This window comes from Dipodomys spectabilis, unplaced genomic scaffold, assembly GCF_019054845.1.
Source record: "Dipodomys spectabilis isolate Male_0828 unplaced genomic scaffold, ASM1905484v1 ptg000628l, whole genome shotgun sequence".
Lineage (NCBI taxonomy): Eukaryota > Metazoa > Chordata > Mammalia > Rodentia > Heteromyidae > Dipodomys > Dipodomys spectabilis.
The window spans coordinates 1,129,863-1,155,379 of NW_024871305.1; the positions used below are offsets into that span (position 1 = coordinate 1,129,863).

The following is a 25,517-nucleotide window of genomic DNA, read 5'->3' on the forward strand; positions in this document are numbered from 1 at the left end:
AAACCACACAGCAAACACCGAAGGGTAAAGAATAAAAAGAACAAGAAGGCATTGCCATCATGTGGCAAGCACCGGGTTAAGCTCTGTGCACCGTATCTTCACCTGGACTGAAGAAATAAGGAATATTATTTCTCTGTCTTACAACAGATAATTAAGGAAATAAAAATCCCAATATAGCATGGTCCCAGATTTGCAACTTGGCACATCCCAATGGAACAAGAAGCTGGCACTATCCAACCGAAGTGTCGATAGCACTCACTCCCGGGTACAGGAGCACGTTGACCTGTTCTGCTGGATGCTTTTATATCATGTTTCCATTCAAAGTATGTTGAAGAGAAAGCTCTTTTGCAAAAGTACTTCTGGAAAGGAAGAATGAAATGGGAGGGATCACCACACTTGATGCTTGGCCTTCTATATCTCTGCAGTGAGGAGGGGCAGGCAGAGGTGGAAGGGCAGAAAGAGAAACTGCGGCAGACCTGCACAAATGTGCTCAAAGGGTTATAATATAATATGCACAATATGTATATATGTATTTATTTGTAGTGGCAATTGTGTGGTTAGAAGAGTGGTTTTTTCTAAGGTGACCCTGGAGAAATTGTACACCCATTGGCAAATAACCTCCTCTTGATCAAAAGTTAATTAAAAATGGATCTGGGTCTTAATTGCAAAACACAAAACAAAAATATTAACTTTTAGAACAGGATAAAATCTTAGCACCTATGGCTAGGCAAAGAACTTTACAGTTGACCCCCCCAAAACACAGTCTATAGAACAAAGTATAGATGGTATTTTATCAAAATTAAAACAAAACAACACAAACTTAGCCAGCACCGGTGGCTCACACCTGTAATCCTAGCTCCAAGGATCTCGGTTCAAAGCCAGCCTGGGAAAGAAAGTCAGTGAGACTCTACCTCTAATAAACTACTCAGAAAAAGCTGGAAGTGGTGCTGTGGCTCAAGTGGTAGAGTGCTAGCCTTTAACACAAAGAGACTCAGGGACAATGCATGGGCCCTGAGTTCAAGCCCCAGGACCAGCAAAAACAAAAAACAAAAAACAAACAAAAACCCAAAACCAAAACCCTGAAATAAAAAATCCAAACCCCAAAACCTTTGTTCTGTGAATTACCATAGTAAGAAGATAAAAACACAAGGCACAGACTGAGAGGCAGAGTTGGGAGGCTCAGGTCTGAGGCCAGCCAGGGCAAAGCTATTGTGAGGCTCTATGTGGAAAACAAACTAAAAAGAAAAAAAAAAAGGAGGGTGTGGCTCAAGGGGTGGAGTGTTTAATTAAATGAGAGGCCCTGAGTTTGATTCCAAGTGCTAGACAAACAAAAGCAAAAGCCACACACAGAGGAAAGCAAAACAACAATCACCCAAAAACCCACCCCACCAACCCCACTCCCGTCAAGCTGTGCAAAGCAATATTCTCCAATGTGCGTTTTAACTGTGATAAGCACTCTGAACATTGGCGCCGGGGCCTTTCCAAAGGTTGTCAGCCATTGCCACGGGCAGGGGTGCAGGCCGACCTGCTCCAGGAGTGACGGGAGAGCTGCAAGCCAGCCCCCAGAATGCGGGCTGGAAGCCGACAGCCGTCACAGACCCACCGCTGGCCCTAAGGACCAGACCGTCTCCACCCACCCTCCCGGCTACCCTGGGGGAGGGCGGTGGGGTAGGGAGAAGAACTCAGAAACCAGACTGGATTTCTGTCAAGGTTGCAGTGTTGGAGACGGTCTTGCGCCAGGGTAGACCCCGAGCGATCCCACAATTCCAAACTAGGCTTGTGCTGAAATAAATCAACAAACAGGACCCACATCCCCTGTAGCCTTTCTCTCTGTCCCGTCCTCCGGTCTTGCTTTCTTCTCCCCGGACTTGGTCTTCCAGGAAACCATGGACCAAAATAATTGGGGTCTTTATTTTAAACCTCCTTTCCTTGCTGGGATCTCAAAACTTTGCTCAGCTGGAAGATGGTGTGTATTGATCTTTCCTAGAGATTCCAGGGGCTGCTTCTGGGTTTCTAGGCTTCAAGCCCTGGACCCTTGGCTTGTCAAGCAGAAAGAAGAGGTGCCGAGGCTGGTCACCCTACCATGAGTTGGTGGCAAGAGCTCTGGGGGTCAGGGGCCGCTTTGGTCAGGGAATGGTGGTCTGTGCACACGGACGGTTCTGCCAGGAGCTGTTCTAGAACATTCCAACTGCCCCTCGCCAGTGATTTACAGCGCAGGGCTGACAAATGGCTCTTTGATGGCTCCTGAGGAGCGCCCCTCGGCCCACCTTCCCTGCACGGCTGCTTGCGGGGAGGTCGCCCCGAGCAGCCGTATCTCCGCTAAATGAAAGAACTCCATCATTTTTATCTTTCAGAGGCCAGGAAAAATCACCTGGCAACATGTAAGAGAAGAAAAAATAAGCTGTGTTTGAAAAGGCAGGGTGAGCACACAGCACAAGCAAATGAAGTTAGCATGATGCTTTCCTGCCAGCACCAGGGCCAGAGAAAGGAAAGCAAATACACACACACCACACGCACACACCCCTCCCCCACCAATCAGAATCTTACTAACCTCCAATCCCGAGACTCATTTATAGATGCAGGGCGGATTTCCATGCCAACCTAAAAACAACAACAACAACAACAACCTCGAACAAGTTTTACTGCCCAGTTACGTTAGGATCTCATAGATGGAATTCTTCCGGGAGCAGGCTTGTGCCAGATGACACGAGGGTGTCAGCCTGATCCCTTTCCAAGTGACACACATTGATTGCACTCTCCGGCTACAGAATGCCTTCCTTCCTTTCCCAAGAGCCTGCCAGCAAACACAAGACCCAGGAGGAGGGAGGACAGAGAGTAGCCCTGCGATTCCAGCCCAAGTGTGACAGAGCAGGGACCAGACTCTGGGATGCCATGAACACCGTGAGAGCTGCTGTCTGAAACCTTATGCCAGGCACTGTGCTTGCGATGCATTAGGACCTTAGCATTGAAATGCTCTGATGGACTTAATCCTTCCTATCCTATCCCGTCCTAGTCTATATGTATGGGTATTGGGGTATAAACGTAGGACCCTGGCACTATCCCTTAGCTTCTTCTGCTGAAAGGTGGTACTCTACTTCTGTTTTTTTTGGTGGTTCATTGGAGATAAGAGTCTCATGGACCTTTCTGCCCGGGCTGGCTTGGACTTGTGATCCTCAGATCTAAACAGCTAGGATTACAGGCATGAGCCACTAGTGCCCAGCTTTTATTAACAGGCCAGTTCTCAGAGAGGTCAAATCATGTGTGTAAGCCCACAAGGTGACGGCACGTATAAGCAGGTATATATAAAGCAGGTATAAGGTCAGCCTGTGGGTCTTCAGCACTTGGTTAAATATCCGGTTAATTATTAATGGCCTTCCCCCAGCAGACAACATAGGCATGCCAGAAAGAAGGGTTCTGTGGGGGTTGTATGAAGAAGGAAGTTGAAGAACCTTTCAGTAACTGACAACAGTTTTTAATGGATGGTTCTAGAATGCCTTGTGTACCACACAGAGGCCAGGCTTTGTATGTTGTCTTGCTCACGGGACTTGGGGCCATCATCCACGGAGATGGCCGAGGAGTTTTCCAATCAGATGCCGGGTGTTCCCTCCCTTGCTGTCATTGAGTAGCCTTGAAGAGATGGGATTTAAATTATGTCGAGAATATTAGTTGAAAGTGAATGAAGTGAAGAGCAGACTTCTCGTTTATGTCCCCAGGGTGATAAACGAGGGAGTGTGATTTTTTTTTTCTAAGGCAAAGAAAATGGAAAACCAACGTGGACTTCAGACACATGAGAAATAGCTTATGAATTTAGATGATAGCTCGGCAGAAATAAATTGTACATCTGTTCATTCATTTTAATAAAGTGGAGAAGGTGCCGTGATGCTTGGGCCCGCCGAGAGCCCTGGCTTTTTAAAAATTATGATCCTATAATAGTAGCATTAAAATTTGTAATGTAGCCAGCACTTTCCGAATTGGAGGGAAAAATTCGTTTATGAAGTAAAAAGTTCAGGCTTTGGGATGGAAATGGGAAAAGTGCCATTTTTCTAAGTCAGCCACGATTCAGTCCTGGGAGAATTCCGAAGCATCTTCACCATCAACTATGTTTTCAAAATCTTAGGAGAAAGTTTTCAGCCTGCTCACCCCACTTCCCTGGGTAATCTCTAGCCAGGTAAACTGTGCAGACGTGAGACATGCATTTAACTAGCTCTGTTATTTCTGCCGTGAACTGGCGGTACTGCCTGTGTGAGGACAATTACAGATTAATATTTCCATCAGAAACGAGCCTGGTCTGTTACAAACACAAAAGTCATTTTTACTCAGTAGCAGAAACATCAAGATGAGAGCTTTTATAGGCTGGCAATTACCAGTTACCATGAACATTTACTCATTCAACAACGAATATTGAGTTTCTTATTATCTGTGTTCCCCGTGTTGATTTGGCGAAAGTGTAACAATTCTGATTGTAGGTTTCCCGCTGTCTTGAAACCCCAGAAGCGTTATTAAAAAAATTTTTTTTTAAAAGAAGGCAAGTATTAAGCTCATAGAAAGCTTTTAGACAGAGTGAGCAATTTCAGTTTCATCACACAAATCAGCTGCTTTAGTGTTCGGATAGGAAAGGGGAACAAATAGTTCAGTAAAGTGTGCTGGCCCCAGGTAGCACAGGTTTAAAAAATTGAGGAGACCCCATGTTGCCTCTTTGTGAAACCCTCGAAGGGCTGTGGAGCGCGTGCCTTCCCCCATCACCTTGCAAAGACAATACAGATTGTGAAGAGGCCGTGATCAGTCTCAGAACCCAGGGCTACTTCCTATTGTTTTAGGTCGGTGTCTACCCAAAGAGGACCCAGATCTGCCCAGCTTTGTGGGGACCTGAACTGTCAGCGGTTACCTGGATCAAAGGGTCTCACCAGCGGCTCACTGGTGAAGAGATAGAGCAGAGATACGATGAAAGTAAAAAAAAAAAAATTAAGTAAACTTTCCAAATTCCTTGTGGACTGTGGTATGGGCCTGGGTTCTGTCCTTGGGCTTTTGTGTTTAAGGCTGGAACTCACCACTTGAGCCATGGCTCCACCTCCAGCTTGTAATTAACATTTTTTTAAAAAGGCCAATTTAGAACTGTAACTCCTCAGACCACTTCTATCTGTTTGTCTTGTCTATCTATCTGTCCCATCCAGCTATCTGTCCATCCGTGCATCTATCCATGCATCCATCTATCCTCTGTGTCCAGTCTCTCCAGTTCCACTCCTGGCAGCGGGATCCTGAGATTGATGAGTTGACATTCACTGGAATCATGAAGAATCAGCCGGGGGCCATGAGCACAAGACAGGTGTCAGGTGGCAGGATAGCCCAGCAGAGGGGGTCCACAGAGCCCGGGGCGGGGGTGGGGTGGGGAGGGGGGACATGCTTCCTCATCCCAGTCTTCTTCCTAGCATGCATAGCTGGCACCTCCAGGTTCCTCTGGCCTCTCCACCGCAGGGCTGATCCTCTGAGGAGAAACGCAGCCTCATTCTCGTATTCCCCACCTCAGCCGGCGTGACAGGCACCGGGAGGCCGTAGAACATGTTTGCCGCATTAAATCAAGTCCAGCAAAGCGCCTTCTTTGCGGGCAACTCTGCCAGCAGGGCCTGACGCCGTTGGGAACCCCTCTGAAGCCATGGTTTCAGGCAGCTCCCATTTGGCTCTGGTTAATTCAGCCAGAATCAGGCAGCCCGCTGGTTGGTGACTGCCGGGCCTCACAGGCCTGGAGCAGCTGGAGGGGGTGACTTGCGGGGAGAGAAGGAGGCGCGGGGCTCCCTGAAGTCTGGATGTTGGGAACAGATTCCCTGGGCAGGGGTTGCCTCCTCGGTCCAGGCTGACGCTATCCCAGCGCCCAGCTCCGGTGTGTCCCAGGATATGTTCACATGCTGTTTTCCCTGCCCAGACTGAGCTAGCCTGGTAGCAAAGATAGACCCATGGAGCCAAGAGGTAGAGATGAGTAATTACTTTGTGTCTGGCACTGCCACGCCTTGCCAGGGGACGTAGCTGACATTCCCAGGCTGCCGTTCTCTTAGAGGGCATTTGTAAATCCTCTGAATTTATGTGTACACCGTCCCCTCTCCCCACAACCCTGCGCCTTTCCTATCCGTCCTTTACCCTGAGCCTCACGAAGACAATCATCTTTACCTCTCCGGCTTTCGGCTCACAGCCTGGGGTTGATAGGCTGTAGTCAGAGGATGAATGAAAGGGCCCAGGCCGCTTTCAACCCCATTAACTCAGGAGGAGACTGGCGAACTCCAACAAGCGCGTTATCTCATGAATAATTACGGAGCGGCAGTGGCTGCGACCATAAATTTAAAAAGATTTAAGCACTGTTCTGTGGGGATGGCAGGCTGATGTAAGAGTGACCGGCGGTGACGTCTGGGGGTGAGCAGCCACGAAGCAAAGGTGCCGGGTGGTCAGGGGAGGCCCAGCAGTCTCCTCTGCAGCCGTCCAGAGCAGAGGGCTTCCAGGTGTGGTGCGGGCTGGCGTGCACCATCTCACATTGCTCCAGTTCCAGCACAACGGCCCTCTCCTTCTGAGCTTCTCCTCATTCCGCACATTGCATCATGGAGGTAGTGATGTTGCATGCTTAGAATTAAAACAGATGTTCAGCCGGGCGCCGGTGGCTCACACCTGTCATCCTAGCTACTCAGGAGGCTGAGATCTGAGGGTCGTGGTTTGAAGCCAGCCTGGGCAGAAAAGGAAGAAGGAGGAGGAGGAAGAGGAGGAGGAAGAGAAGGAAGAAGAGGAGGAGGAGGAGGAAGAGGAGGAGGAGGAGGAGGAGGAGGAGGAGGAGGAGGAGGAGGAGGAGGAGGAGGAGGAGGAAGTCGTTGTTGGATGGCATTGAGGTGATCATCCTTGGGTGTAAGGACATTATCTTTGAATGGAAGCAGATGGATGAAGGGTACCAAGGACCCTGCACTGTGGGGGGCTTGGTGCAGAGACTTCAGCTGCAGTGAGAAATTGCTTTTATTGCCACCGAGTGCCACTGGCCCACGGCATAACCAGAGGCTTCCGGGGCGCGGGGCTGGCGTCCAGGTCCACATGGCGATGGGGGGAGGGGGTTAGCACACTGTGAATGTAATTATGACAGCATGATCAATGCAATAAATCATCCATTCTACCTTCTCTGAGCCACTTGAAGCAGCAGCCACAGCATAGATGACATTTTTTTTCACTTCAAAAACCCAGATATTTTACATCCGACGTACACATTTCAAGGTCCACCAGGAACCCTTAAATTCAGAAGCTGACATGACACCCCTTTGCTTTCACTGATTGGATAGTAGTGCCTCTTTCTCCTGTTCATTTGGATTTCCTTCCCTCTCCTCTGGTCTAGACAGCCAGCTGGAGACCTGCTGTCCCGGGTGTCTCTGCTCCTGGGACACCAGAGTGGGTGGATAGTTTCACATTTTCCTGACCTTGGAGGAGCCGACAACGATGAGCTCATGGTGTCTGGGTAGAGGCGAGGGTGGAAGGCTGATGAAGGCTGCGTTGCAGGGATGGGACTGTCAGTGATTCTTCACAGGCTATGGGACCAGGAGGCATGGTCGTCTGGAGCAATAGTGTTATTTACAGAATTGTAAATCCCTGGCCTCTGCATTCTGGAATCACGTGCGTTCCCTCCAGGGATCCTGTTTCTTTATGTGTGCGATCCTCTGCCCCTCTGAACCAGGTCTGAGATGAAGGAAGGTCTTGATAGCATGTTTGTTTTGTCTCAAACCTCCGCCACATAGAAAACTGTCAGATCCGTGATTTCACAGGATCATAGAAAACATTCTCACATATTACACTTGAATGGCTAGAAAAAGCTCCAAGAGAAGGCGCCTGGACCTTTTGGAGTGCACACGTGTGTGTGTGGGGGGGAGGGGGTGGGGGTGGGGAAACCCAAACAAAACATTTAATCATCTTCAAAGACGGATCCTGTTGCGAAAATGTCTTGGCCTCCATTCTCCAGAAGAGTCCCTGAGTCAGCTGAGTTGGGTGGGTTTGAATGTCTAGGAGGTGTGTGGTGGCTTTCTCCTCTGAGCAGACAGAATGAGCCATGACATGGTCAGTTTGAATTCAGAAGGTTCTCCTCAGGGAGATCAAGCCTTGGGGAAGCAGAGGCATTTCATGTAAAGCCTGGATCCCAGAGGACAGGATCAAGCCATCCATCCCAGTCAGCCTTCCAGAGGAAAATGCCCATCCAAAAGGGTGCTCCCCCAGCTTGCAATCACCCCACTACCAAACAGAAATGAAATGAGATGACCCCAAGGACTCCTGAAGCAAAGTCGGTCCAGTGACAGAGTTCATCTCTCTTGGGCTTCAAGTTCCTTATTGGTTATCAAGGAAGAGACACTTAATTAAAAAAAAAACAACTTTTTACTAGAGTGAGTTGATTTTTATAGCAAAATGAATGAGATAAAGTGGGCATAGTAAACCATTTCTTTCTTTCTTTGGTCTCAGTCTCTATTTCTCATGAAAATTCCATGACACTGCACCATATATACTTTCATATGTGTACCAACAAACACATTCTAGAATGCTAATCGCAGTACAGTATTACCCAAACTAGTCTGCTCCCTCCCACCCCCCGGGTGCTGTGGGGGTATAGAACCCCTTTCCTGCACAGATAGCACAAGTAGTTTGTCTGTACACATAGCAATGTGGGTAAGTTCACAGACACGAGTCCCAAGAGTCCACCCTGTAAACTTCTCTTATATAAAGATGGAAAATAGGAGAAGCCAGCGGATGTAGGGGAAGAGGCAGAGGGGGCCTTGTTCTGTGGGACAGGTGGGGTACCAGGAGGAGTCTAGAAACTTCTGGCGCTGCAGCTCTCACTCTATTTCTTGATTGGGGTTTTGTACTTCACTTGTCAAAAATTAAATCACTCAGGATTTGTGTGCCGTCTCCCTTTGAGAGTTACTTGACAACTTTGTTAAAGAGAAGGTGACAAATCATGAATAAGCCACATTGCCTGAAATCTGGGAAGACATTTGGGAGATGTGCCCAGGAGTCAAGTGAGAATTTGGGTAGCTTCTTTTTCTGCTCCTGAGCAACCGAGAAAATTCAGATTAAAAAACTAAATGGACTGTACGTAAATATCCAAGCAGAACTCATGAAAAAGGGTAAAACTGTCCAAATGCCTATCAACATACAAATTCATGACTATAAACTGTGGTATGTCTGTAGACTGGAGTATTACTTCCTCATAAAAAAGGAATGAAGTATTAATTCATGCCACAATGTGGATGAGCCGGGAAAGAGTCACAAAGTACCCCAAATCATACGATTCCAATTACACACAATGCTCCCAATAAATAAATCCACAGGGCCTGAGAGGGAGAGGCACAGGGTGTCTTTGCATGCTGATAAAAATGTTCTGAACTAGATAGCTGTACAGCTGCGCAACTTTGTGAACAGTATAATGTACAGTGAGTTGCACATTATAAAAAGGTGAACTTTATGGTATGTGAATTATATTTCAATAAAATGGTTACTAGTAAAACCTTCATGGAATATGAAGTGAAAGTTTAAAAAATGGTTAAGAAGGGAAATACAGATACCATCCCATCCCAGAGAATTCATTAGGAGGGAAAGGTAAACAGGACATGTAAGAAATCAAATAGGTCTTTCATTGTTTGCTGGGTCTATAATGAATGAGCATGAATCATAATGAACTCACTGGGAAAAGATTTACATTCTTGCCAATTGGACCTGCCATCCTGACATTCAGGAAGATAACATAAAACTCATAACAAGCCACGAAACAAGGACATGGGTGACAAAGTCAGTTTGCAAGTACCATCAATTTAAAGATCAGCCATTACACACGAGCATTTGAAATTGTACAGCTCCTGTGTGTGTGTGTGTGTGTGTGCGCATGCACGCTCAAATGCAGACACACACACACACACACACACACACACGACAGAGACTTGATAGTCTCTTGGATTTGACAACAATCCTGAGTGTTTACACCAGTTTTCTAATCATGAAATGTGTTCTATAGGCCAGAGAGAAAAATTCCTAGACTGTCAGTAATGGAAAGCAAATGTTTTTATCTGTGTCACTGCAGAAAAAGCTTGAACCTTTGTTCTTGTGTTTTCATAGCAAAGGATGATATTCAAATACTACATGAGGCACTAGAGAATTTCAGATGTTTAAGAGAAAAAAATGACAGGATATTGTTAGGCTGGTAATGAATGGACTATTATTTTAGTCGAAAACACTAATGACACATCACCTAGAATTTAGAGGCTGACAGAGCTGTCACAGGACAGCTGGGCAGGTGCACATGCCAGGGACTCGGGATCACCATTCACCTTCATTCTGTGGTGCAAACTGGGGAATTTGTACATTCCTTACTTCCCAGCTGGAAGACAGGGCCCTGAAGCTGGCTTGCTCCCTTCCCTTCCTTCCCTTCCCTTCCCTCCTCTCCCCTCCCTCCCTACTCTCTCCTCCCCTTCCTTCCTTCCTTCCTTCCTTCCTTCTTTTTTCTTTCTTTCTTTCTCTCTCCTTCCTTCCTTCCTTCCTTCTTCCTTCCTTCCTTCCTTCTTCCTTCCTTCTTTCTTTCCTTCCTTCCTTTTCTTTTTTCTTTTCTTTCCTAATAAAGGTTGTGAACTTATAGCCCAGACTCAAAACATTTACCTTATAAACTGGGTCAAATTGCCAATATAAAACCATAAGTTCTTAATTCTCAATGTTCAATTGTCTTTTTCTGGGGGGTAATGATGTGGTTTGAACTCAGGGTCTTGTGCTTGCTAGACAGATGCTGTGCCACTTGAGTCATACCTCCATAATTTTTGGATGGTTCCTAAATTTTTGCCCAGGGCCAGCCTTGGACTGAAATCCTCCTCTCTATGCCTCCTGCACAGTGAAGACCACAGACGTTGAACTACATGAGTTACTATGTCTGGCTCACATAGAGATGAGGTCTTTCTAACAGTTTGTCTAGGGCTGACCCTCTAGCCTTAATCCTCTTAAATCTTTGTCTTCCAAGTAGCTGAGATTACAGGCATGAGTCACTATGCCTGCATTACCAACTGTCATTTTAAAGTGAAACCTGTAAATGAAATTGGCTGAGTAAATAAGGGATATTCTTGATGCCCATTTTAAAATGTGATAATTATCTGCAAACCTAATACTTTAAAATTAATGGGGAGTTCTAGCTGGGGTGTGGCTCAGGTAGTACAGCAAACTCCAGTATCAGCCCCTCCCCAAATTATTAAGGATGCCTATAACTGGCAACTGATGTTAAGATACAAGTTATTTAATCAGTAGAACATCAACTACTGTGTTCTGGGCAGAAATCAGAAGTCTTTTCTAAAAAAAAAAAAACCAACCCAACAACTTAGAACAAGGAACAGAAAACCATGTTGTTATACATAGACTGAGGTGCTTGGCAAATCATCTGGTCTGGGGAGTTTAGCAAGATTCCCTAGGATTTTTCAAAATAATTTACTTAGGAAATTTAACACTAGCATTGAGTGGAATCCCTCAGTCCAAGCTGTTGGGGAAATGCAGACCAGTCTCGAGAGGGGACCAGTATTTCCAGTTTAAATTTGCATGGAAGTCAGTGCCCCAGAATTGATTGCATGCATCGTAGCAGGTTTAAGCACAACCTTGGCTCATCATCCCAACCACCCTGTCCTGCAGAGGAAACGATCTCCTGGAATGAGTTCATAAATACTGAATTACCGAGTGTCTACTGGGATGCAAGAGAGAAGAGAGAGGAGGGCCTCGCTTCTCAGCAAGTTTACAGCCTGTGCAAATGAACCCAAAGGGAGCGAGCAAATGAGCTTACCTTGAGCTAAGAATGTACTTTAAAAATAACTCCTAAAATGTCTCCTTCCTTTAGCCCTGGCTCTGCTGTCACAAGCTGCCACATGCCTATTGCAGATGGCCTGAGATATTCCTCTGTCTCATTTACAGAGAGGAGAGACCGACTGATGAGATGCAAGCAGAAATCACCAGGGCTTCTAGAAAGTTCTTTAAATAATATTGACTCAGGCTGCAGGTCTCCTTTAGACTTCCCATTCCCTGCCTCTTCTGTCTGCCACTGGACACCATGGCCAGTCCAGTTGAGTCTTTTTTTGTACTACGAGGCTGGGAAATTGATGATGTCACAGTATGACGTCAATGTGAGAGAACCATTCTTCTGTCTTTTCAAATACAATCTGTCTCCCTGGATATCACATCAATAAATGGATGCACTTGTCTGAAGAGGAGACATCATATCAAGTAGATTTTTTAAATAGAAATCTTTAACAGCCACAAATAATCTATGTGCTTCCTAAGAAATGTGTTTAGAAATGTGGGGATTTCCATAAGGCAATCTCTTTTAGGGCAGTTTTCTGGATACCACCATCTTCAAATGTTCACTATTTCTATTCTGTAAAAGATTTAACCTTGACCTTGACCTGTAAAAATGGTTTCACCGTCAAAATCACAGTAGCCAACCTCCCCCCCCCCCCCTGTGCCCAGTGTGTCCTGTTCTTCCTCTTCCATGTCCGAGAAGCCGCTCGTCTGTGCTGGGGCCCGGGGCTGAGCTTTCTGGTTCTCCCCAGTGGCTTTCTCGTGGTCTCTCTTGCTGTCTCCCCCAGCCCTCATCTCACAGAAGCGCACCCTGCAGGCCCTGCCCGTTTCTCTCCCCTAGGACTCAAGGTCTTGACAGACAGCCCTGAAGCAGACTCACAGATGCTATTAAAGGAGAAGAGGAGTGCTGCAGTGTGGAGAGAGGAGAGCCTATTGGGAAAGAATGTCTGTCATTGAATGCAGAGGAAAGGCACGCTAAAATTCCGCCTGTTCCAGTCTGAGGGGCAATCATCAAGAAAACAAACAACTGCTGGTGAGGAGGAGGAGGGAAAAAGCCACCTCCTGTGCTGCTGGTAGGCATATAAATCAGCGCAACCACTATGGACCTCACTACAGCATTTCCTCTAATCACCTCTCCCCACCCCCATTTACTTTATGATCCTGCTATACTACTTTTTGGCATATATTCAAAGATGCAAAACTCAATAAATAAGAGAGATAACTGCACACCCATGTTTATTGCAGTAGCATTCACAATGGCCAAGCTGTGGAATCAGTCAGTCTAGGTGCCTAGCCACCAATGAATGGATAAAGAAAATGTGGTCTATACCCACAATGGAGTATTGTTCAGTAATTAAGAAGAATGAAATTATGTTGTTTGCAGGAAAATGGATGGGAGTGGAGAACATCATGTTGAGTGAGATAAGCCAAGGTCACAAAGCTAAACATTACATAGATGTCTTCACTTGTATGTGAAATGAAGACTTAAAATCTTAATAAACAGTAGGATATGAGTGTAAAAGGGAGACTGAAGTGATCAAGAGAAAGGAGAGGATCTATCTATTTAAACCATCCCTTTCTATATGATATCTATCTATCGATCTACCAAAATAGCATAATGAAACCTACCAAATACCATTGGAAAAAGGGTGTGAGGAGAGAGTATTAAGGGAATATATTAAAGGGGTAAACAAGTCCAGATTATACCAACTGCATCTATGGAATTATCATAATGAAACCTCTTTGCACTACTAATGCATGACTAATAAAGAGTAAATTAAAAAAGAATTTCTGTCATTTCGGAAACATCACTGCTCAGATACAGGGACGGTGGCCAGGACCACCTTTGCCTCTGCTGCTTCTTTTTTATCCTGTGTCCTCACCATGCCCTCATCCCAACCCTCTAGAGGACAGCAGGTGACAAGACACCTGAGTGCCACCATCATCAGCCCATTCATGTTCGCAGGGTCTGATAAGGTGGGTTCTCGCTCCCATTGGCCTTGCGATGAACACGTGAGCCAAGTGGGGTACTGGGGGTGTAGAGGGACAGCTGCACTACTGCCACAAGATGCTAGTCTGCAGGAGGAGCTTCCGGCTGTCTCCAGGGCCCCCTCTTCCTCTCCCCCACCCCTTCCAGGGCACCTCTGCTATTGAAAATGGAGACATCCTTCTTCAACAACAAAGAACATCAGCCTTTCAGGAAGGCGCCAGAAAGTTTAGTTTAATATATCCAGCACTGTTCAAAGACTCCACTGGGGCCTCTAATCTCCAGGAGAGGGCCCCTCGCACCTGCCAGCAGGGGCTCTTCTCACTTTATTACTGCTATCGCTGTATGAGTTCAGACATCAGCTCTTCCCCCGGGGAACCCCCAGCTCATTGTCTAACATCCATTTGAAGAACAATTTTGTGTTTTTGTCAATACCCACAGGTGAGTATATTTTCTTTATGCTGTTCTCTGGCTCTCACTAACTTTAAGACTTCTGTTAAGTCCTTTTCCAAACTCAGTGACCACAGCGGCAGGAGTGGCCTCTCGGCCCGGTGTCGGCCATGTCCAAGCACGTGTTGTCCTTCTGGGGAGGGGGTGCAGAGCGACAGACGCACACGGTGTCCTGCAGGTGAGCAAATGCCCACAGCTCCAGACCATGGATGAAGTGGTCAGGAACGAGGTCTGCAGGCACAGGAAGTCCAACCGCTCACATCCGGGCGCCCAGGCCTGCAGCCAGTCCCTCGAGCTTCAGTCCAGCATCCCCAAGCAGTTCGCGGACCCTGAGTGCCTGCTTTCCGTAAATCCTTCAAGCCCGGCTTGGCGATGCGACTGAGGGCCTGGGCGCTGGGCGCCCGGCCGGGGAAGGCTGGCTGGGCGGAGCGGCCGGTGGGCGGTCACAGGGAGGCTGTCGTGGGAGGTCACGGACTGGAGGCCCGGCTGCAACCGGAACCGCGGCCACCTGGAGGCCGGGGCCCCGCTTCAGAAGAGTTTGCCAAGGGGAGAGGCCCCCTTGGAGGTGGCTGCGAGCCGGGAGCTCCGTGGCTGCTCAGGACAGTGGGTGGGGGACACCTGACCGCGGGGACGCAAGGAGAGGGCTCACTTCCGGTTCCTGCAGCTCTACTTCCGGCTTATGCAGCTCTCTGGGCGCCACGTGGCTCACTTCCGGTTCCTGCAGTTCTCTGGGGCGCCACGCGTGGCTCTGACACGCAGGGAGAGGGTCACTTCCGGTTCCTGCATCTCTACTTCCGGTTTCTGCAGCTCTCTGGGGCGCCACGTGGCTCTGACACGCAGGGAGAGGCTCACTTCCGGTTTCTGCAGCTCTCTGGGGCGCCACGTGGCTCTGACACGCAGGGAGAGGGCTCACTTCCGGTTTCTGCAGCTCTCTGGGGCGCCACGTGGCTCTGACACGCAGGGAAGGGGCTCACTTCCGGTTTCTGCAGCTCACTGTGTCATGCATGGCTCTGACACGCAGGGAGAAGGCTCACTTCCGGTTTCTGCAGCGCACTGGGGCACCACGTGGCTCACTTCCGGTTTCTGCAGCTCACTCTGCCTGCCACCTCGGAGCTTCCTCCGCATTCTCAGCGCTTCGGTCGTGGCAGCCTCTCCCTCCACTGTGGAGAACGCTTAATGAAGCCAGGCTCGCACAGGCAGAAGTGGCTGTAGGGCCACGGTGGAGAGCGTTGCCTTGGGCACAGCCAGGGCTCGGCAAATGGCGGGAGCCTTCCTGCGTTTCCTGGGTTCTTCTCTAGGCCACACATTTGTGGTCCTGACCCAGATCCCCCAGAAGGATCCAGGCCCTCAATGTGTCCATCAGAAGAACGGTGTAGCCATTTGGGTCCCTCAGTGGGCACAGAGTCGCAACCCCTCCCCAAACATAGGTCCACAGGAAGAACTGGGAAGCGACACATGATCTGTAATCATAACTCACAGAAGCTGAGAATAAATAATGCCTCTTTCTAGACAAGCTAACTTGGTTGTTATTTATAAGTTCCTGGGCCGCCTTGCTACTGCCAAGAAAATCTGTTTCACCTCCTAGCTGCTGTTTAGTCTGGCCTCTCAATCTGTACATACTGGAGAAAAGAGTCATTGTTATGCTAAAATCACAATGGGACTCGAATAATGGGGCACTAAATAACACCAATAAAACTCAGAAAATGGCACTTTGGCATTAAAAGTTGTTTTGTTATGGACTTTAACAAGATTCAGTGCTTTTGTTCTCAGTGCTGTTCTATTTTAACTACACATGTGCATGTGCAGGAGTGTGCACACACGCATACAGTCTGACGCAGAATTTCAGCAAAAACCATCCTCTCTCCCGCAAAGGAGAATTTTGATTTTACAGACAGGGAGTCAGCAGTGACTATAGTATGTGGAATTAATACCACTTGGTGTCCCTGGCTGTGACCCCAGGGGTGGTCCCCTGGTGGATTTACCTCTTTCTTGGTGAATTTGGGCGAGTGGTCATTTTTGTCATCGATCACAATGGTGGCCGTGGCTGTGCCGGTCAACCCCACATCTAGTCCGGCCATGTCCTGAGCTTCGATGATCAGTTCATACTTGGGATTTTCCAGAGTCTACAAAGTAAAGACACAAGAGAGACATGGCGTTTAGTTTGGGACATTGCGTTGGAAAGGTTGTACGCGTGTTGTGTGGCTCCACCCAGGGCAGGGTCTTTCATAGATCATTGCACTTTTACCTCTCCCGTATCCATTTATTTTTGGAATCTCCCCAGCACGACAGTCACTGTGTGAAGATTGGAGATGGCTATGGGGATGGAATCTACTTAATGTCCTTGTTTGAAGGGACATTTGATACATTCTAGAAGGTTCCATTTCCCAATCTGGGCATAGATTTAGGTTTGAAGTTCCACTGTCATTTTACAATGACCTTGTGAAGCTGCCTTTCCTTACATCCGAAGGTTTTTGTTTGTTTGTTTGTTTGTTTTTTTGGTCAGTTGTGGGGCCTGAAAGCTGGGTCTAGGCGCTGTCCCTCAGCTCTTCAGCTGAAGGCTAGCGCTCTACCACTGAGCCACCTTCCCAGCCCCACATCCGAAGGTTTTTGACGGCCATGTTTAATTATTTAATTATTTACGTCGGCTGGCCAAGCTGCTCCCACCCTAACATGGAGAGAAGTTTGGAGGTCCGCACCGCATGGCCCTTGGGTTTAAGTTGCCTTTAGTAGGCCTGCCAGTCTCTTGGCCACTCAGCATTTCACCCTTCTGTGGACAAGGCAGCACCCCACATCGCTTTGGGGATTTACCCACACACTCTGCCCAGGTGGTAGGGGCTGGGCTGCCTTTCTCTGGGGAAGCTCTGGAATGATCTCAGATCAGAAAAGCACACTGTTCCCTGGGGCCTTGCACAGGCCAATCTGGGCCCTGGCCTGTGTGTGTGGCAGTGGGAGGAAGGAACCCAAGGGCATGCATGGATGTGGGGGGCTGGCGAGCCATGGCAGGCCGGGGGTGGGAAGCGCTTGTGCAGTAGAGAGGAAGCAACAGTTCCTGGTGACTGGTGGGGCCGCTTCATCACGTAGGCCCACGCCAGCCTTGCCGGAGGACTTCTCCACTAATTGAGACATTAATTTTCCTTATTTGCTTAAACCACTTTGGATTGGTTTCTTAATCACTCACACACAGAGTTGAGTTGGACTACCTTCAGTAACAAAAATAAAAGGCGTTTACAATCACATAAAGCAGCTCTGTCAGCACGACAGCTTCAAAACCCAGGGTTTCAACCAACCGACAATTAAGAAATCCCACAGGGAGAAAAGAACGGGAAAAAAGCAACGGGAAGCTCTGATTTCCTTCCAAAGTCACGAGTTGGTGTGGAAAAGTTAATAGCTTGGTGCTGGCTCCCCTAAAACCTTACAGGATGTTTGAAGGATGATTAGCTGCTCACCCTCCTGGGTCCTTATTTTAACAGGTTGTCCTTTGAGTAAAAGCTTCTGAGCCACTGATGTCAGGGGTGCGAGTTCTGCTTAGTGGTCCAGACAGGCTCTGAGTTCCTGTGACCATGGGAAGGGTGCTGTGTTCCTGAGGCCACTGGCGCTGACATTTTGGGGTCAGCTCTAGCTGAGGTAGGACTGAGCTCACCGTGTGCCCTCACCACTGAGCATAGGCATGGCTGGACACACGCCTGGTTCTGTGCTGCCGGGTGGTGCCTTGTCTCCATAGGCTTTGGAGATACCAGCACTGGCAGGTGGTGTGTGTGACTTCGTCTCAATGCGTGCGATTTCCACAGACACGCTATATTAGATGACACCCTGCCACCCCGACCACAATGGCACCAGAAAGCCAGCTATTTTTACAACCGTTCCTGAGGGACTCTGGACAAGCGAGTTACTGACTTGAACACGCCAGGCCTAATTTCTTGTACACTGATATTACTTTTGTCATGAAATATGGCACATCTTTTTGAAAGTACAAACACATGAGAAATTTTAAAAAAATGTAGATTTTTTTCCCCTCTAATGTAGAAGAGCATAGTCAATAGTCATTGTCTTGTCATTTAGCAACAGACTTCCTGGACATTATTTTGAGGGTGTGTGAAGTAGAATCTTAGGAATATTTTATAATTAATCATCTTAGGGCTTTTAAATGTCTTTTCAAAATGTTTACAGATTGAAATAACACAGCAGGAAACACTAGGACACATGCACACACAAACATACACGCACATGCACACATACATGTTTGGGCTTTTTCATCTTTGTTTTTAAAAAATAATCTTTAGGTAATTGCACAAAAAGGTTTTAAAATTTAACATGTCAGCTTATAATTTTGGTGTTGGTTTGGTTTTGAACGGCAGCTCTCAAGGTGAACTTACAGGGCTGAAGGATACGAACCTTTGTTCCTATTTCAACATTGCTTCCTAGGAGAGTGTCACCCTTGCTCACATGAGGGCATGTCAGAGCATGCCAGGCCTGGCCCATCCCTTTTGCCTAAGAAGCCCTGTCTGGAGTGGTCACCACCATTTGTGTCCATACAGAGAAAGTTGACCTGAGGATGAAGGTAACACTGACCCAGAGGTGGAGAAAGACTTCTCGGAACGCTATCGGAGCCCCTGACAATCACCTCTGAAGCCAATTTCCTCCCAGATCTTAGGAGTTCTCTGAGCAAATGTATTCCTCTTTTATTCTAGACATTTGATTCAGACATTCTATAGAGAATGTCTGAGCAGTTTTGACTAATAATATTTCATCTAATGGTATGATCAATTATCTTGTTATTAGCAAGAAGGCCTAAGAGCTGTCTTACCATACCACAGTATCACAATGGGATCTTCACGCCAGCCTTGCAATCATTTCATGAATATATTATTTTTTCTCGTAACATTTTCCCCTGCACAGAAATATATATATATATATATTTCTTTTGGATAAGGGCACAGAGAAAGTTACTATAACTTTTCATGTCATTGGTGTGTGCTTGCAATTAACCTGCAGTGGAGGAACACCTAGTTTGAATGTGCTGCGTGCTGGAATGTAGTGGGAAGGAAAGCAGGACTTCCTTCCCCAAGGAGATTCAAGTTCAAGGTTGAAGGCAGTCATGTTTACCGGTAACCACAGAAAAATCGTCCACACCAAGCCGTTCCCACAACACTGTGGAGGAAGGACTCGTTGGGTAACGCTCCTGTAGCCTCACAAAGCTCATAAATAATTTTTAAAAATGAATCCGTCAATTCCCATCTCCTGAGGTAAATAAAACTTTATAGCTGTAATGGGAAGCGGATTGATTAATTGGGTAGAGAATCAATTAGATGATGAAGTGGACAAATGATAGGGCTTGGGATGAGCTGTTTCAAAACTCTCCATTTTCTAGCAAACTTAAGGCTTAAAAATGTTCTTATTTCTGAAGCAATATCCAGTTAATGTAAGAAAATAAAAATGATGTAGTCGTTTTTACAGTGGAAAGTAGGGGCCTTCCTCTGTCCTGGCCCCATCGCACCCCTCAGACTCCGAGAATACTGGCAGCAGTGTGGTAACTCCCGTTCTCCCACACGTGTACACACCATACCACACGTGAGACACCACACACACCACGTGCTATACGTGATGCACCACACATACTACATACACATACCACACCACACTTGAGATACCACACATACCACATATACCACACATGAGACACCACACATACCACATATATATACCACACCACACGTGAGACACCACACATACCACATATACATACCACACCACACGTGGGACACCACACATACCACATATACATAGCACACCACACGTGGGATACCACACACACCACATATACATACCACACCACACGTGGGACACCACACACACCACATGCTACACGTGATGCACCACACATACTACATACACATACCACACCACACGTGAGACACCACACATACCACATATACATACCACACCACACGTGGGACACCACACATACCACATATACATAGCACACCACACGTGAGACACCACACATACCACATACATATACCACACCACACGTGGGACACCACACATACCACATATACATACCACACCACACGTGGGACACCACACATACCACATATACATACCACACCACACGTGGGACACCACACATACCACATATACATAGCACACCACACGTGAGACACCACACATACCACATACACATACCACACCACACTTGAGATACCACACATACCACATATACATACCACACCACACGTGGGATACCACACACACGCTACATGTGAGACACCACACATACCACATACACAAACCACACATGAGATACCACACATACCACACATATATACCACACAACACGTGGGACACCACACACACGCTACATGTGAGACACCACACATACCACATACACAAACCACACATGAGATACCACACATACCAAATATATGTACCACACAACACGTGGGACACACACACCACGTGCTACACGTGATGCACCACACATACCACACATACATACCACACCACACGTGACATACCACACATACCACATATACATATCATACCATATGTGAGACACCACACACACGCTACATGTGAGACACCGCACTACCACATACATACACAAACCACACATGAGCTATCACATATACCACATACATATACCACACCACACGTGAGATACCACACACATGCTACATGTGGGACACCACACATACCACACATACATACCAAACCACACATGAGATACCACACATACCACATATACATACCATACCACACGTGGGACACAACACACATGCTACACGTGAGACACCACACATACCACATATATACACAAACCACACATGAGATACCACACATACCATACTACACGTGGGTCACCACACACACACTACATGTGAGACACCACACATACCACATATACACATGTGAGACACCACACATGAGACAATAAATATACTACACGAGACACCACACACACACACACACACACACACACAGGGGCACCACACATACCACACATCACACACCATGCACACATACCACACATCACACACCATGCACACATACCACACATACCACACATCACACACCATGCACACATACCACACATCACACACCATGCACATACCACACATACCACACATCACACACCATGCACACATACCACACATACCACACATCACACACCATGCACACACACCACACATACCACACATCACACACCATGCACACATACCACACATCACACACCATGCACACATACCACACATACCACACATCACACACCATGCACACATACCACACATCACACACCATGCACATACCACACATACCACACATCACACACCATGCACACACACCACACATACCACACATCACACACCATGCACACATACCACACATACCACACATCACACACCATGCACACATACCACACATCACACACCATGCACATACCACACATACCACACATCACACACCATGCACACATACCACACATACCACACATCACACACCATGCACACACACCACACATACCACACATCACACACCATGCACATACCACACATCACACACCATGCACACATACCACACATACCACACATCACACACCATGCACATACCACACATCACACACCATGCACATACCACACATCACACACCATGCACACATACCACACATCACACACCATGCACATACCACACATACCACACATCACACACCATGCACACATACCACACATACCACACATCACACACCATGCACACACACCACACATACCACACATCACACACCATGCACACATACCACACATACCACACATCACACACCATGCACACACACCACACATACCACACATCACACACCATGCACACACACCACACATACCACACATCACACACCATGCACACATACCACACATACCACACATCACACACCATGCACACATACCACACATCACACACCATGCACATACCACACATACCACACATCACACACCATGCACACATACCACACATACCACACATCACACACCATGCACACACACCACACATACCACACATCACACACCATGCACATACCACACATCACACACCATGCACACATACCACACATACCACACATCACACACCATGCACATACCACACATCACACACCATGCACACACACCACACATACCACACATCACACACCATGCACACATACCACACATCACACACCATGCACATACCACACATACCACACATCACACACCATGCACACATACCACACATACCACACATCACACACCATGCACACACACCACACATACCACACATACCACACATCACACACCATGCACACACACCACACATACCACACATCACACACCATGCACACACACCACACATATCACACATCACACACCATGCACACATACCACACATACCACACATCACACACCATGCACACATACCACACATCACACACCATGCACATACCACACATACCACACATCACACACCATGCACACATACCACACATACCACACATCACACACCATGCACACATACCACACATACCACACATCACACACCATGCACATACCACACATACCACACATCACACACCATGCACATACCACACATACCACACATCACACAACATGCACACATACCACACATACCACACATCACACACCATGCACACACACCACACATACCACACATCACACACCATGCACACATACCACACATACCACACATCACACACCATGCACATACCACACATACCACACATCACACACCATGCACACATACCACACATACCACACATCACACACCATGCACACATACCACACATACCACACATCACACACCATGCACACACACCACACATACCACACATCACACACCATGCACACACATACCACACATCACACACCATGCACACATACCACACATCACACACCATGCACATACCACACATACCACACATCACACACCATGCACACACACCACACATACCACACATCACACACCATGCACACATACCACACATACCACACATCACACACCATGCACACATACCACACATACCACACATCACACACCATGCACATACCACACATACCACACATCACACACCATGCACACATACCACACATACCACACATCACACACCATGCACACATACCACACATCACACACCATGCACACATACCACACATCACACACCATGCACACATACCACACATACCACACATCACACACCATGCACACATACCACACATACCACACATCACACACCATGCACATACCACACATACCACACATCACACACCATGCACACATACCACACATCACACACCATGCACACATACCACACATACCACACATCACACACCATGCACATACCACACATACCACACATCACACACCATGCACACATACCACACATACCACACATCACACACCATGCACATACCACACATCACACACCATGCACACATACCACACATCACACACCATGCACACATACCACACATACCACACATCACACACCATGCACATACCACACATCACACACCATGCACACATACCACACATCACACACCATGCACACATACCACACATACCACACATCACACACCATGCACACACACCACACATACCACACATCACACACCATGCACATACCACACATACCACACATCACACACCATGCACACATACCACACATACCACACATCACACACCATGCACACACACCACACATACCACACATCACACACCATGCACACATACCACACATACCACACATCACACACCATGCACACATACCACACATCACACACCATGCACACACCACACATACCACACATCACACACCATGCACACACACCACACATACCACACATCACACACCATGCACACATACCACACATACCACACATCACACACCATGCACACATACCACACATACCACACATCACACACCATGCACATACCACACATACCACACATCACACACCATGCACACATACCACACATCACACACCATGCACACATACCACACATCACACACCATGCACACATACCACACATACCACACATCACACACCATGCACACATACCACACATACCACACATCACACACCATGCACACACACCACACATACCACACATCACACACCATGCACACACATCACACATACCACACATCACACACCATGCACACACACCACACATACCACACATCACACACCATGCACATACCACACATACCACACATCACACACCATGCACACATACCACACATACCACACATCACACACCATGCCCATACCACACATCACACACCATGCACACATACCACACATCACACACCATGCACACATACCACACATACCACACATCACACACCATGCACATACCACACATCACACACCATGCACACATACCACACATCACACACCATGCACACATACCACACATACCACACATCACACACCATGCACATACCACACATCACACACCATGCACACATACCACACATCACACACCATGCACACATACCACACATACCACACATCACACACCATGCACATACCACACATCACACACCATGCACACATACCACACATACCACACATCACACACCATGCACATACTGCGCATACCACACATCACACACCATGCACACATACCACACATACCACACATCACACACCATGCACACACACCACACATACCACACATCACACACCATGCACATACTGCGCATACCACACATCACACACCATGCACACATACCACACATACCACACATCACACACCATGCACACATACCACACATCACACACCATGCACACATACCACACATACATGCACAGATGCGCACACACATCATACACACCACGTCACACACACAGCTGGCACGCGCACACGCTCACTCCCCAGGAGGACGCCATTCGCACAGCTGTACTGTCTGTCTTGCCCATCGCATCTCCTCATGGTAACGGCTGAACAACGGCCCCGTTTGGCTCCACCGTCATGTGTTCAGCCAGTGCTCTCAGATGCTGTGTGGATGCTTCCATGCTTTCACCATGAAGAGCAGCTCACCAGATAACCAATAATAAAACCGCCCTGTGCGAAGCGCAGAAGCTGCCACCCGGGTCTGACTCCCCTCCCCCGCCACCAGCGCTCCACTCTGGGGGAGGCTTTACTAAGATGCCTCCTCTCCCCGGCCCAGAAGCTCTTCTTACTCATCTGTGTTGTTCCCTCTGCGGTGGCTGCGTGG

At 47.5% G+C, this 25,517-nt stretch overlaps 1 protein-coding gene across 1 annotated transcript in view; it reads right to left on the bottom strand.

Annotated features, from left to right (window-relative positions):
• The window catches only part of Cdh13 (cadherin 13), a 726,505-nt gene that overhangs the window by 59,852 nt on the left and 641,136 nt on the right, over positions 1-25,517 (bottom strand). The window contains exon 8 of the mRNA XM_042671463.1: positions 16,234-16,374. Coding sequence (XP_042527397.1) covers positions 16,234-16,374 — 141 coding nt within the window. The remainder of the gene's footprint in view (positions 1-16,233; positions 16,375-25,517) is intronic.